This window comes from Crassostrea angulata, chromosome 6, assembly GCF_025612915.1.
Source record: "Crassostrea angulata isolate pt1a10 chromosome 6, ASM2561291v2, whole genome shotgun sequence".
Taxonomy (NCBI): domain Eukaryota; kingdom Metazoa; phylum Mollusca; class Bivalvia; order Ostreida; family Ostreidae; genus Magallana; species Magallana angulata.
In genome coordinates, this window is record NC_069116.1 from 21726114 (window position 1) to 21742159 (window position 16046).

At 31.9% G+C, this 16046-nt stretch overlaps 1 protein-coding gene across 1 annotated transcript; it reads left to right on the plus strand.

The window, feature by feature from the left end:
- The first annotated feature begins 292 nt into the window (after positions 1 to 292).
- Positions 293 to 15937, plus strand: LOC128189035 (multifunctional procollagen lysine hydroxylase and glycosyltransferase LH3-like). Its single transcript, XM_052860442.1, has 20 exons — positions 293 to 646; positions 3424 to 3512; positions 3853 to 3989; positions 4451 to 4565; positions 4932 to 4983; positions 5280 to 5392; positions 6680 to 6743; positions 6853 to 6950; positions 7069 to 7170; positions 7478 to 7609; positions 7758 to 7879; positions 8220 to 8321; positions 9005 to 9130; positions 9229 to 9361; positions 12356 to 12469; positions 12586 to 12654; positions 13016 to 13120; positions 13476 to 13622; positions 14022 to 14150; positions 14570 to 15937. Exons 1-20 carry the CDS (start codon positions 559 to 561, stop codon positions 14723 to 14725), a joined length of 2193 nt encoding a protein of 730 aa, XP_052716402.1. The 5' UTR covers positions 293 to 558; the 3' UTR covers positions 14726 to 15937.
- The last annotated feature ends 109 nt before the right edge of the window (positions 15938 to 16046 follow it).

The following is a 16046-nucleotide window of genomic DNA, read 5'->3' on the forward strand; positions in this document are numbered from 1 at the left end:
GACTCAAATACTGGTATTTATCAGATTATGTCTCTGATATAACCTGTTGTACTGTACTTGTAGATATTTATTTAAGTTCTATAGTGTGGAGGAGGTGGAGTCTGGTTTTCTAATGCCAGTAATGGGTTTTTAAGTAGCTCACCATGTGTGGTAAATAAATTATGCATGAATAATTTCTTTCGACGACGAGAAACAATATAAGCAGTATTCCGCGTCGCATGTATGCACATTCTTCTGGCTCTTACACATTTCCGGATGGTTATCTACACAATGGTTATCTGATTTTTATAGAAGTCCTTTCCATTCGGAACTCTGTATGTGCTATAAACTCGAGAGTAAACCCGAAGAACATTGCGGATTCCAAACAAAAGCACATGTGGGTCAAAGTTGAAGCTGGAATATTCGGCGGTGGTATCGGATTACACTTCTGTAGAGAACCAAGAAAATCTGGTTGCCACATCATCGTTTCTGGAGAGCCGGGTGAACGAGCAATGAATTGAGGAGACTGTCTTTCACAGGAACTGTACAAATTTCACAGGAACTGTACAAATTTTCAAAATGGATATGTTGAAGCGTTATAATTTCTTTATCGATGTTCTTATCTTTACTTGTGGTATATATTCCGTGGCTTCTCTGGAAGATAACGGTGAGTGTTTGTATAACGTAGAATGGTGTACGTGACATGGATCAAGCCAATACTATAACATATAAATTATTTGTAACTAATGTACACATTTGACTATACTAATATTGTAATGACAGCTGATGGAGGTTATGTAGCCCTACATCAATTAACTAAAGAGAAAGTGATTAAGTTTCAGTTCTTGTAAATTATAAAAGCATCAGATTTTATGATTAGATAAATAGTATATGTATTAGTGCAATGTTTCAAGATCAAACTTTTAGCATGTTTAGAGACTAATGCTAAAAGCGAGCATATATTTAATATTATATTAAAATATAACATTGATCGAATATGATATAGAATATATAATATTAATATTATATATTTATATTATAATAGATTGGTCTCTGATTTACATTTAAAATAAAGCGGATGATTTTAAAGTCTTTATAATTGTTAAAAAAAATTGTTTTACCACTATCTTTTGCTGCCAATTAAGCCGTCAGATTCTAATTTCAGGATGCTGTCTTTATTTTTTGAAATGTTATTGTAGGTAATTACGGGATAACATTATTTTGAATTGATAATTACATTAAACATGTTAAAACCATGAACTGCAAATAATAGAATGATTTACTATAATATTGTAAGTTTTGGTCTGTGTTTTACAACAAATTATGATTTAATTATTATTTGTATTTTTTACACTTTTGTGTACTTTTGAGATAGTGATTTTAATGCATTCATGAAAATCTTAATAAAGCTGTTTGGTCCGATTTTTAAGCATATTTAATGGATGCTATAAAAGAAAGGTTCTAGCTATATTATATGTATATATAAAATTGATTGGCAATGCACATGTTATTGTAGTAGTATTGTTGATCATAAATATCATTTTTGGGAGTTGATTTTAATCAACTCTCTTATGCAGTTGCTCTGGCAAACCGAAAGTGAAACAGTGTTTGGACCTAAGCACAAATCATCACCGCTGACAAGACTTAGTTCTTGAAAATAATAGAAAAATTTAAAGTGATCGATGTATGCTGAAGCATTGTTTTTCAAGGAAACTTATCAATAAACACTTTGAAAATAGTCAGATTTTATATAATACGAACAACTAAGATATTTTTATAGTCTCATGTATTCAGGGTTGGCCGGGAAATACCAGTGCTGGGAATTACCGGTGGTAAATACCGGTATTTCCCGTCCCGGTAAATACTACTAATTTTCACTAAACTGGGAAATACTGGGAAATACAAATTTTTAATCTTAATTTCTTTAATTTGTTCAAAGTAAAACATATGTTTAGGATATAAGATATTAACAATAAGCATCAAAACATAATTTAGCATACTTTGCCATTTCACTGTCAGTTTATGAATCTTAAATTCACCAGATCACCTATTCCCAAAGACTTCTATAGCTGCTAGTGAACAAATTTTAGTCCAGCTTTTTGAACCCCAAGTTTTGTGTTTTACAGATTAATAATTCAAAGCACAAAATAAACTGTTGTAATTACTGTAGGTATTACAAGTAACAATTAAATAATCATACATGTTGTTTTAATGAATAATTGACTCCTGACAGTTTATGTGCTCCTGTTTTAGGGAGATATATACTATGAGTGGGGCTAATTGGCTTCTTCTTAGGTGTGTTGCATACTGAGGTAGTGACACAGTCACACTTTAATTTTCATAATTTTCTTGGCCCATTTTCACATACATCAAATAACTAGAAAACAGAACTTTTGATATCATGTTATTGACAACTTATAGATACACCTATACATGTACCTGACTTACGTACCTTAAAAACAAATAACAATGGTGTATGAATGAACCATGTTTGGAGTATTAGTTCATGTGAGAAGATAACCAATGCATTACTGGCCATTTAAAACTTGTTAAAATCAAAGACAATTATAAAATGTCATTGCGGACAAAGTGTACTATTGTCTACATCCTTACAGATTTGATTTAGACTGAGTATGAAGTACTTTAATATGTAGTTGTACTTTATTTCCCAGTATTTCCCGGGAATTACCAGTATTTCCCACCATCCTGGGAAATATGAGTATTTCGCGCTTTTTTGCCAACCCTGCATGTATTCCTACGCCAGAGTTTATAATAGCCTCGTTCAAGCAAACACTCGGGTGTCTTCGTAAATCTCCGACAAGCAGAAAGGCTCTCTTGCTTGTCGGATATTATCGGAGACAGCCGAGCGTCTGGTTGAACGATACTAGAGTTCGATATCAATATACTTGGATCCACAAATTTTTTAGAATTGCTTCGATTACTTATACATAGTTTGAAATCTATCTTTAAATATTACACAACATGATTCATATGGGGTTTCTCGAAATTCTTGTTGGAAAAGTCTTAAATTCATATAATAAAAAAGTGCGTAATTCAAATACAGACTAGAAACTAATTGCCATGCAAGGTAAGTTGATTTTAAAATAAATGATAATCGATAAAATCAACTCCCGTCAGTACTTCAGTACTTTGATTTTTAAAGGGTAACAGTTGATTTTGTGGATGATCTACTCTTACTTATTCCTTCTTGTATACAGAGATTAATACATCAATTTCATTGGCATTCACCAACAATAATGGTGAAAACTTGAAAGCGTTGCTGCATGGCTAATTGGAAAATAAACACATTGCACAGAACTGTTTATCCTATAAAGTTTGAATTAGTCAGCAATGCATATAAACTTAGTGGGATCCCATCTAAAACAATTCATCTTGAATTGAAATGAATTTGAATGTAAATTATCAAATGCAAAATTTTTTCAGAGTTGAAGCTGATTACAATAGGGACAGATGTTACTGATGGACTAAGAAGATACCTCAGATCAATCAACAAGTATGACTTGGATGCAGAGGTACATTAAACAAAAGGAAAACCAACATACATTTAATTCAATAAAAATTGTCATTATGTCCTTGTTAAGTTATGCTGCAACAGTAAAAGGGTTCAAGAATTTTTTCTTCGTTATACAATAACATTTTTTTGGACACTTGAATCAGAAATTACGATTTTTAACATCATGCTGTGCTTATATCTTATGTCTGAGTCTGAGTCAATATCAAGGAATTTGCTAAAAAAAATAAGTGACAAATGACAGATTTTGACATTTTTTATTTAATAAGCAGTATGAGGACAAGAGGATATTTTTCACTATTTTACAAGATAAATGTATATAGATTATTTTTTTTCTGTAGGTCTTTGGAATTGGCATGGATTGGAAGGGAGGGGATGTAGCCAATTCTGCTGGCGGGGGTCACAAAGTCAACATCCTTAAAAAAGAGCTGGAGAAATACAAGGACCAAGAAAACCTCATTCTCATGTTCACAGACAGGTACTTGCAGTTTTATTTGAAGCCGAGTTGGTTGATACATATGAACCTCTATCTTTATTTTTTTCCTTCCATTCCTATTTGCTTTGAATGTCTCCATCTACATGATCTAAATTAATTAATTGCTGATATGCATTTTTACAAGTTTCATAGGGCAGAACAAAGTTAATCATGTGTAATGATAGATTAAGATAAAATTGTTTTTGGAATATTACAGTTCAATACTATTTGCATTTACATGTAAATGTAAAAATATTGAGAACTAAGTTACAATTTTTTATTACAAGGAATTACACGCATGTATATCTTATGTATCTCTATGTGTCTTAATCCCTTCTGATAAGCATTCATGCTGAAACAAAGCATTAGTTTCCTAGATATGTTTATGATGCTGCATTAGTTTAACAACAGCATTAAGCCCACACTGCTACAACAGGTGTGAATAGAATTTCTATATTTTGTAGCTATGATGTTGTCCTTACTGCTGGCAAGCTGGACATTCTGGAGAAGTTTAAGAAGTTCAATGCAAGGGTTGTATTTTCTGCTGAGGGATTTTGCTGGCCTGATCCATCATTGGCTGTAGGTTTCATGAAAATCTGCATGATCTTAAAAAAAAAAAAACATATTAAAAAATAAACCCTTAAAATACCTGAATTGATTTTATCAAATGCCGATATATATAGGAGATGAGAATAAGGTGCTTCAAGTCCATTAAAATCGCTTTATAAAATTAATGATGTGGAATCTTTGACAGATTCAATTCTTGATAATCTTACTAGAGTTCATACCTATCAGCTAGTACATGGCGCGAGACACTTATCAAGTTTTCATGTTGTAAATTTTTTAAAAACATGAATTCGTATAAGAAAAATATGTATACTGCTCTCTCTCAAAGTACATGTTATTATTATGATACATTATTATGATATATAATTTATTTTTCAGGCCTCATATCCTGAAGTCAAATCTAAAGAGAAACGTTTCCTTAATTCAGGAGGTAAAAAGATAGTATTGCACTGGAAAGTACAGGCAGTAAAGGGCTGATGATGATGAAACACAGTTTATAGTTAGAAAAAAATACAGTTGCTCATTATAGTTGCCAATTCTAGAAAATCGAAGTTCATTTTACAATGAATTATCTATTATTTATAAAAATGATGTGTCACTTTTATTTTTTCATAATTAGCTGTATTTTGTACTTAAAATATTTTTGGGTATTGATTTTATATTCCTAGAGAGTAAATGATTGTACATGTTTTGATTGAGTACATATTGCATAACTTGTGTATGCAGGTTACATTGGTTATGCAAAAGACCTGTATGAGATAATCACACATCGCAGCATTAAGGATACTGATGACGACCAACTCTATTTCACAAACATTTTTCTGGATGAGACACTCAGGGTGAGTCGATGTCTGGCCATAAGTGACCACATCCTTTGTGTACTTACTAGTGTGTGAATGCCATCATTGAATGTGCATCTATAAAAAGGACATACACATGCAAAATTAATAACAATAAAAATTTGAACAGTTCTTATATGCGGAGATTTTTGTAAATATTTCTATGCATGAATTGGTGTATATGGTTAATGTTATCTATATGCTTAAGGTATCCCACTCCTCAATGTTGTTGTATAAAGATTTTCTTGAGAAGTATATCATTGAAATCTGTAGACAAAACAAACTTTAAAAATACAAAGATAATGGGGGATCAGTATCCATCCCTCTGAGTTATGGCCCATTTAATTTGACCTTTTTGCACCTAAAATGCAATTTCATCCTGATTAGGATTTGTTGTCAGTATTTTTGATTAAGCAAACTTATTTCTTCAAATATTGTTTTTAATTATGCACAATGGTCACACTGAATAGAGGGATTACGAAAAAAAATTGTACAAAGCTGCATAAATTTTTGTGTGACCTTTTTGCACTTAAAATAGACAATTTCTTTAATAGTTACAATTGGATTTGAAATAAAAACTTTTTGAATATCAAGAATTTTATAAGATTAATCCAGTTTGCCTAAATATGTATTCAGTATCATTTTGATATAATATAACATGGGGGTCAGTGATGTCAAATTTTAGATATAGGGCTTCAAAGGTAAAATTCTCGCAAAATTTGGCTTAAAAAAATTCAGACATGTTCTATATATATGCATGATTTTATGCTAAACGGCTATCACATTCTCAAGGTTTGATTTTGTACATGTCACACAGAACCTATAAAATATGTTACAAACCTATCAAATGTTAAAATGTGAATAATGATTAAAGTATAATAAAAAGAAAAGTATATTGAAAATTCATAAAATTGCTTGTTTCTGTCATTTTCGTCTAAAAAACCTTCCGCACGAAAAAATAGTTCCCCAAAAAACTTGTTTGTTTCTTGAATTCAAATGGATTTTCTTTATGAATGTTGTGTAATTATGAAATGATAATCTATCTGTGATGATTAAATAAATAAAATCATATTCATTTTAAATATAATGATCATCTGCGCAATGAAATCAAAACATGAGGAGTGAGATACCTTAAATTCTTATGAAGCACTTCAGAAAAGTATGGTACAGTTTTGTATTACATCATACATGTATTTAATTAACATGGGTTTACAGTTAATTCTTGCATGTCAACGCAATTTGCTTTTGATTTTGGATAGAAAAAATGTCTCCATTTTAAAATTTCAGAAAAAATGGAACATAAAACTTGACGTTAAATCAGAGCTTTTCCAAAATATGCATGGGGCTCAAGGTAAACAAATAGTAAATTTTCTCTTAATTAATCTTTAATACCCTTGATTTTTTAACATTGATTTAAAAATAAATTCCCTTAAAAATAAAAAGTGTTTTCCAATGAACAGGTGATGTCACAATTAAGTTCAAAAGTGACCACAGCTATGCATACAATGTCATAACTGGAACTACTCCAGTTGTGGTACATGGAAATGGACCCATCAAGGTAAGTCATTGATTATGGACTTGGGACTTAAACTACTGTAATATTAGTTCTACATGTAGGTACACATACATGTACGTATTCAGAATATACATAATGAAACTTGACGATTCTTTTTCAGCCTGAATTCAACAGATTTGCCAACTACCTAGCAGATGGATGGACAACTCAAAATGGCTGTCAGGCTTGCAAGGAAGAGACAATATCTATCAGGGAGTTGAAGGTAAGAATTAAATGCAGATACATGTACTGGCAAAATGCAGAAAAAACAAATAGCAGAAAATACCTGTTATATGATAATTTGAATTTACATATGTGTGTTCCTTAACAATCAATGTACATATTAAGAAAAAAATTGAAACAACACAGATGAACTATATGTGCGGTAGATTGAAGTATTTATTTAATATCATGAATTTTGGTCAAATGAAAAAAACCAAAAAACCTTTTTCATATATACAGTTGTACAGAACAGTCAAAATAACACTGTTAAGATATACAATCATGACTTTTCTTTTTGTTTGTTGCAGGATGATGAATTCCCTACAGTCCTAGTTTCACTGTTCTTTGAGCAGCCGACACCATTTGCAGAGGACTTCTTGGAGAGAATAGCTAACCTGAAATATCCAAAATCTCGAATAGACCTATTCATTCACAATAAGGTAAGTTGTTGATAAAGTATAATCTTGTATTAAATTTTGTAAGCTAGAGTAAGACTATAAATTGTTCATATTTACATTCTGAGTGCTAAGTTCTTCTATGTTAAGTAAACCTTTTTTTTTTAAAGCAAATCTTTATTTAATTGATCAGGTGGAATTCCACAACAAGGATATTGCGTCTTTCCTTGAGAAATACAATGACATGTATAGGTCTGCAACCATCTTGATGCCATCTGATGGAATTTATGAAGCTGCTGCCAGGAACTGGGCAGTGTAAGAATTTGTAACTTGTTACAACTACATTTATCTGCATTTATTTCTGTAATCTTTTTCATGTATTTTTAAAAACTCCATGTGACAAAAACTTTTAGTTAATTACTGTAGAAGCAGAAATATTCGTTGAGGATTTAATTTCGTTATTTTCGTTGGCAATATAAATCAACGAAATTAAATCCATAACGAATTTTTAACCCTGGTATTAATGAATACAACAAGATTACGATATGACGAAATTAAATGCCAACGAAATCTTGTTTGGTTTAAAAACAACGAAATTTTGACCCAATGAAAATATATGTTTCTACAGTAAATGCCCATACAATTGTCTTTACAGGGAAGTATGTAAACAGAAGAACGACCAGTATTTGTTTTCTGTGGATGTTTATGCTCAAATCACAGACCCCGAGACCTTGATCGATCTAATAGAACAAAACAGGTAAAAATCATTTAACTTGAAATTTCTTAACAAATTCAACCCTGGCAAGGATGAAAAATGCTTGTCATTAAAACTTGAATAAGTAATAATTTGCATGATATTCATGCACATGTATACATAACTTTAAAAACAGAAGCATTTGTTAAGGATAAAATTTTGACCAAATACAAATTTTAATTTAAGTACATGTACTTGCATACATTTACATGTACATGTACAACATATCTAGATGATATACATTTATATATGTAAACAAAATTAACTTTGTGACAGAACCATGCATGAATTAAAAAAAAAAATACAAGTACTGTGGTTTCATCAATATTAGTTGAATACCAATTTTCGTGGATTTCGTTGTTTAGTTGATCCACAAAATTAAATGTTCATTGAAGTGCAATTTTTATTAACATTTTGTATTGATGGGGTAATTGGCCATTGATTTACGTATATCCTTAAAACTGTGATTTTCACTTTATCCATGAAATTTGATACCCTTGAATATTAATGAAACCACAGTAGATTAAGAGAAAAATTAGTGTTTGTTTGATAGAAACAAGCCATTTTCTTTTTTTGGCCTAGTCATAAAAAAAATCAAAGGAATATGACAATGCATTGAAATGTGTGATGATTGATGAATGGTATGTATTCAATGTGTAATGTGGTTAGCTTTTTATCTCTTTCAGAACTGTTCTGGCACCAATATTGTCTCGCCCTTACAAATTATGGTCCAATTTTTGGGGAGCTGTCAACAAAGATGGATGGTATGCCAGGTCTGAAGACTACATAGATATTGTGGAGAAGAAAAAAATGTAAGTCACTAAGTTACCGGAACATGTACAATTTAATGAGCATGTACCCAAATGTTAAGTGATGATAGCAAAGCTTACTTACATGTATCTGCTTTTAGTGGACTGTGGAATGTTCCATACATCACTGGAGCCTACCTTATCCATGGATCTCTAATGGAAGAACTGAGAGACATTTATTCTGCAGAAAATGTTGAACCTGATATGGCTTTCTGTGGAGGTCTCAGGAAAAGGGTTTGTGTTGTCAGTTTTTATGTTTATATATCTGCTGGACAATCATCAGTATTCACGGTGTAGTACCTAAACGGTTGCTATCCGTAAAAAAACGACGTTCTCTGTTTCTATTCGAATATTATACGGTTACTAGCTGAAAAGATGTCCGACAAAGTAAGTATTTTTCTTTTCAGATTGAACAAAATGCTCATTTTCTCAAAGATTTTAATTAACCTGCAAACTTGACAACCCTTACGGAACGTAACACACATTTCAACACTAAAATATCCAGCTACCTACATACAAGATGAAGAATTGACTTAAAACTTCGTGAATAACTGTCGTTGATTTGGGCACATGTGCAGTCGAATTAAGTTTTTGGACATGATTGCGCCAAAATCAAAGTTTGTTTTAAATTGAAGCGACTGATTTCTTTATATTTGTACACAGAATAGTTTGATTGCAAGAATTATCCATTTTCTTTGTTTGTATAAAAACTATGACGATTTTACTCGATAAGTCGTATGTTACGGCTACTATTAGACAACGACACCGGTTTCTATTGGAAATGTGCACTTTCTAACCTCAATGAAATAACATCCATGTATATTATCAATATGCATTGAATCATACAGTTATATGTTATTCTACAGTAACCGTTTAAAAATACGTATTTCGCATTTTTCCGACCTTTCGAACAGAGCTCGAAACCACCTCGAATATATCACAGGTGCTTGGTGACGGGACCCCCCTCCCCCCAATATTCACCCCTTCAAATTCCCGAGTTATTTTTTCATCAATTATTTTTTTAATTATAAGTTGATGTATGCTGCACTAGAAAAAAAAATCACAATTAACGCGAAATAAGCTATGTATAAAAAAAATAACACTGGAATATTTTTTATAAATAGCTTGTTTCGCGTTAATTGTGAATTCTTAGTGTAGCATACAATACATCAACATATAATTTAAAAAAATAAATGATGAAAAAATAACTGGGAAATGTGGGGTGAATATTGTTGTGGATGGGTGGGGGGGGGGGGGGGGGGGTCCCGTCCTCATGCACCTGTCGAATGTATTACATAGTCGTTCATGACATCCCCCCCCCCCCTTTTTTTTTATTTTTATAGAATTTGATTTAAAGTCATTATGTTTTACTATCTGTCGTGATGTGAGCTAGCAGTGCCCGAGAAGTTGAGACTGTTTACCTGTATGACCTACATATAAATGTACACATTCCATCCTTTATTAATTTTTTACATTTCATGAAAATAATATCGTTCCGCATGAGGTTAGTTAATGTTTGCGCAGTACTTGCCCGCTGACAAAAGAGGCGAAAGGGACGAAAATAAAACGGGCGAATATTTCTCTGTATGCAGCAGTACATCATAATTTTTTGCGAGTAACACAAATTTTAACTTTGCAATTTGGAAATACTAACTTGCATTTTTTTTAGATGTATACCGGTATATATAGTGAATTTTGAACTCTGATACCCATATGATATCAATAGAAAATCATGTTAAGGTGTTCTGAAACACTTCCGAATGGGAAAAAGATATCAGATTTTCCAATTACAAATCTCCATTAGAAATCTGTTTTTATTCCTGTGAAAATCTCCTGGTAAAAAAGGGATACCCTCCATAAACAAATATTCAATATTTTTCTTTAAATTGATTTTAAATTTTCTTATTCTCTTTATGTGTATTTTGTAAAAAAAAAATGGCTCAAAGGTGAAAGAAACAGTAACTTTGGACAGACTTAATATGTCATAGGTTACTGTGGAATCATGGCTTTTAAGGGTGCATTTCGTAGATTAGCGCTGCGTGGTTGAACGCGATTTGGTCGAGTTGAAATCGTTGAAGCACTTGATGTCACATTCTGTGTCACATACTGTGTGATGTGTTTTAGATTTTTTAGGCTTGTGCAGCAATAAGTTTTGTTTTCTTTTTCTAGCTGGAAAAGAAATTTAAGTTTCATATAGTAGCCGGTGCATCGTATTCAGTTTATAGCCGGTGCGAACATATCAGTATTTCAAATAGCAACCGTAACTTTAAAAAATCATTTGTTGTCAAATTCTTTCGATCAAAATATACTTTCTTGTTTATTTTGTATTACTTAATGAATCAGAATAGATAAATGCTTTTTTTCATAATATAGAACAAACAAACTATGATTTGTAGATGTAAATATCAGCTTAAAACTTGGTTGTAACAGCCTTTTAGTTCGTCACCGACCTAGGAAATTTCTCTATTTCTGGTTATTCATAGGACTATTTTCCAAACTACATGTATAAAATATTATAATAATACCTTACATGTTCCGTGCACACGGATTATTCAAACACTTACATGGTTTGGGTACATTTTTCGTCAATTTAGTGGCTTGATCCATGCGTTTCATGCATGATTTTTTCAACTAGCAACCGTTCAATTTTTGAATAGAAACACCGAACGCTGTTTTTTACTGATAGCAGCCGTTTAGGTACTACACCGTGGTATTTGTCAAAGATTCTCTCGAAAAAGGAAATGACCTCTTTTTCAGATGAGGTCAGAGGTCAAAGGTCATTAAACTGCTCTGGACACACCTAATGATATCTTTGCTAGATAGAAAATGATCTTTGCCATTGGCATTTAACCCCTATTGATTTTGAAGTGTCAAGGGTCATACTACTTGGATATAGGAATACTGTTAACTAACTTGAGAACTTTTAGTAAACTGATAATCAAACTTAGTACGCTGCTGCTGTTAAGAAGTAGACAACCCTTTGAAATAATGAGTTACAAGGTCATGGGCCAAACTACTATGAACATAGAGAGTTGTCAGCTGAATATCTTGAGATAACTTCCCTTGCCAACTCAGTACCTATTCAAAAAGTTAAAACTTTTCAAAATCGCCTTAATTAAAGCACAATTTAGTCTAAAACACCTCTTTATTGTTTTTAAAAGCATTAACATTTTCTAGTTTCTTTGTTTTCAACAATCATATTTTAATTATCTTATGCTTTTCTTTTAGGGTATATTTATGTATGCCACAAACAGAAAAATCCTTGGCCATCTTGTGGATTATGACAACATGGATACCTCTCATCTTCATAATGATCTTTATCAGATTGTACAAAACCCTTATGTGAGTACACCTGCATATGTTAATTAATTTATACATGTAAAGATGTTTAGTCATATTTGGATTCCATTCTTTGGCTTGATGATGATGTATAATTTAAATCTTATGTTTGATTAAAGGATTGGAAACTGAAGTACATTCATGAAAATTATTCCCAGAGCTTGGAATTGAACAGGACTCTTGTTCAGGTACATGTAATGCATAATTTCTTTTAAATCTAACAGTACTAGTAATAGAGATACCAGCCAACCACGTATGCTTGAGCATGCACATCATTTTTAGCTACAGTGTATATTGGATAATCACAGGAAAAAAAGCACTGCCATTCCAGCAGATGTTGATGATTTTATCCACTGCATAAATAAATAATGGTTATTTTGTAATACTTTTGATAGATATACTACATGTACTTCATGTCAAGATAAATCCAGTGCCAGTTTAGAGCTGTTTTATAAGTGGCTTCTATCCATTTGAACCGTAATACATGTAGCATTAGAAGTGCTTACAAAAGAATAATGTTTAATGATTAATTTTCTCTCTGCCCTTCAGCCCTGTCCTGATGTGTTCTGGTTCCCCATTGTGAGCACCAAGTTCTGTGACAGTCTGGTGGAGGAGATGGAACACCTAAACCAGTGGTCAGGGGGCAGGCATGAGGTCAGTGTTTTTGAACTTACGGTACTCTTTATAATAAGCTTTATAATAAAGGTATGTTTGGATTTGTACTTGTACATTTATCATAGCATTGCTTTCTGGTACATGTAGGGTTTCAGTAAATTACAGGTTTTCTGAAATACTATTAGGGAGAGCCAGGGCAATTATACAATACATATCTTTTTGAATTGTGCCCAATCCTATTGTTTTGAAACTGCAATAAAGTGTGTTCAGATTAAACCAATTACTACAAGAATTCACAAACCAATATACATGTAGCAAGAAAAATATGTGCATGTATAATGTGAAATGACGTAGTAATAGAGAAAGTACCTGTATGTTTTAAAATTTTCTCTAGGATCCCAGACTGGCTGGAGGCTATGAAAATGTTCCAACTGTAGACACTCATATGAGGCAAATCGGAATGGAGGAACATTGGTTACATTTTCTAAAGGTTTATGTCTCTCCTCTACAAGAGCGAGCATTTGAAGGATACCATAGTGATGTAAGTTAGTGATAAACTGGAAAATGACCCTTAATGTTCACATCTACACTCCGGTTTACAATATTTATATCTATATAATTTCTATTCAGTGGAAAATCGTAAGATTAAAAATCAGTTTTTGAAATTACCCGGTATGATTTCATTTAATCCCTAAATTAAGTCACGAGATATTGTTTTCATATAGGAAATTTCAAAATGGACCAAAGGAAGGATTTTAATTAGTTTGTCATTAAAAAGTGAAACTTATCTAGCATCATGTTATTGTTAAATATTCACAAAGAGGTTCAAAACATTTATATAACATTTAGCTTGATACAATTGGGATATCATATTTTGATGTTCTATAAAAAATGTGGAACTCTACAATACATGAGTGCATATACATGTATGACTTTGTAGCCTCCTAGAGCGATAATGAACTTTGTTGTGCGGTACCGTCCAAACGAACAAGACAGATTACGCCCACACCATGATTCCTCCACCTTCACCATTAACATCGCCCTCAACACACCCATGAAAGATTTTGAGGTAAACTTTTCTAATTTTGGAATCTTGTGTTGGTTTCAAGCCGCTGTTATTAATAATGGTAGAGAAATGTTTGGAAGCAGTCATCGTTTTCATGTCTTGGAATCTATAAACATCATTTATCAAAAAAAAAACAACTTGTAACTACATGCAAGTAGAAGATATGAAGGCAAGCTTTGTAATATTTCAGCTTTTTTAGGTATGGAATGTACATAAAAGATGCTTGCATATCTCATCATACACCTTATGAACGAACTTATTTTTCATTTACTTATACTTTACCTCTCAAGAAATATTGCTACAAATGCCTGCATTGTGTAAAATGTAATTTACATACCAGTTTAATACATGGTATATACATTAATGTGCATGTCTTTTGAGGTTCAAAAGTAACTTTAAATTATTTTTCTTTTTTTCCACAGGGAGGAGGTTGTCGCTTTTTAAGGTACAATTGCAGCGTGACGGCAACACGTAAAGGTTGGATGTTGATGCACCCGGGACGACTCACTCATTTCCACGAGGGCCTCGTGACGACCAAAGGAACACGATATATCATGATTTCATTTGTAGATCCTTAAGAACGAACATAAAATTCTTAGCTTTCTGCAAAGTTCATCTATATATTTTTATACAGTATTTTGATGAAACTAATTTTAAAGTTTCCTCAAAATAAGCATGTACAATAATATTGAATTTTAAGATATGAGTGATTTATTTTACATTAATACAAGGATCTGTTTTAAAGGTTTACAAGGAGATATACGGATAGGCTTATTTGTGCGCTCTGACATAAGAGACAAGGGGATACAAGGAAATTGGGACCTGGCCTAAGTTTTTGTGATACTAGTCAATTTTTACCTAAATATTTCATTGTCTGATTGGAAGTCTGGTGTTTATGCATGTTAATGGTTCTACACAAGTGTCATATGTGGATTATATTGGATTTTGCAATTCATATGAATTGATGCTGCATAGGGAAATTATACACGCTTTAAAAAGAATGAATGTTTTTCTATGCAGTTTATCTTGCAATATATACATGTATGCCTGCTTTTTAAAACCAATAGATCTTCTATTAAGTAGTTGCTTTTAATGATTTTTAATTGCATATACATTTGCTATATGGTGCTTAATTGAAGAAATTTCGATGTATTGAGTTAAAGCATGTAATAACACATTTGAAGTTTTACAATGCTTTTAATTACTGATAGATGGGGGATTATATAGTGGTAAGAAATCTTTTAATTGACATGCTTTTTATCAGAAAATGGTTGTGTTTCATTACTATTGCCTGTGTGATATGGTATTTAATCACATTTTAGAAAGACACTGTTTTCTAAAGAGACTTAACTTTTTTTAATTTAGGCATACAAACATGCAACAAGTCTTTAAATTACTGTGAAATCTAGTCAATTCGTTGTGTCATAATCAATTGATGATTTTTTTTCTCTTCCTTGTGAATGTCGCAAGTCCCATAAAGAGCATGCTCTTCTCGTTTGGTAATTAAGAGAAAGAAAGGTATACATGTATCTTCTTACATCATTGAGAATGAAGAATGTACATCATTTGTTTTTGTGACATGTAAAACTTTAGAATGTTTTACAGGCTTATTCTAATCTTGTGTAACAGAAAGCTTGCTAGAGTAGAATTTCATGTATTAAATGTTATGATTTGACACACTTTACTGAATGTTTGTTCACTTGAAATGTAGAATCTCAAATTGTGATAATCTCTGATTTGTCTTTCAAGTTTTTTAAGCACACAACAAATAAAAGCTGAAGGGAAAAAAATGTGTTTGTTATTTGTAAAACAACTTGGAAATTCCAGTTCATGCATCTCCAATAATGTAATACTATCATATTGATGACAGGAGTTTAAAAACTTCTATGATTTAAGCAA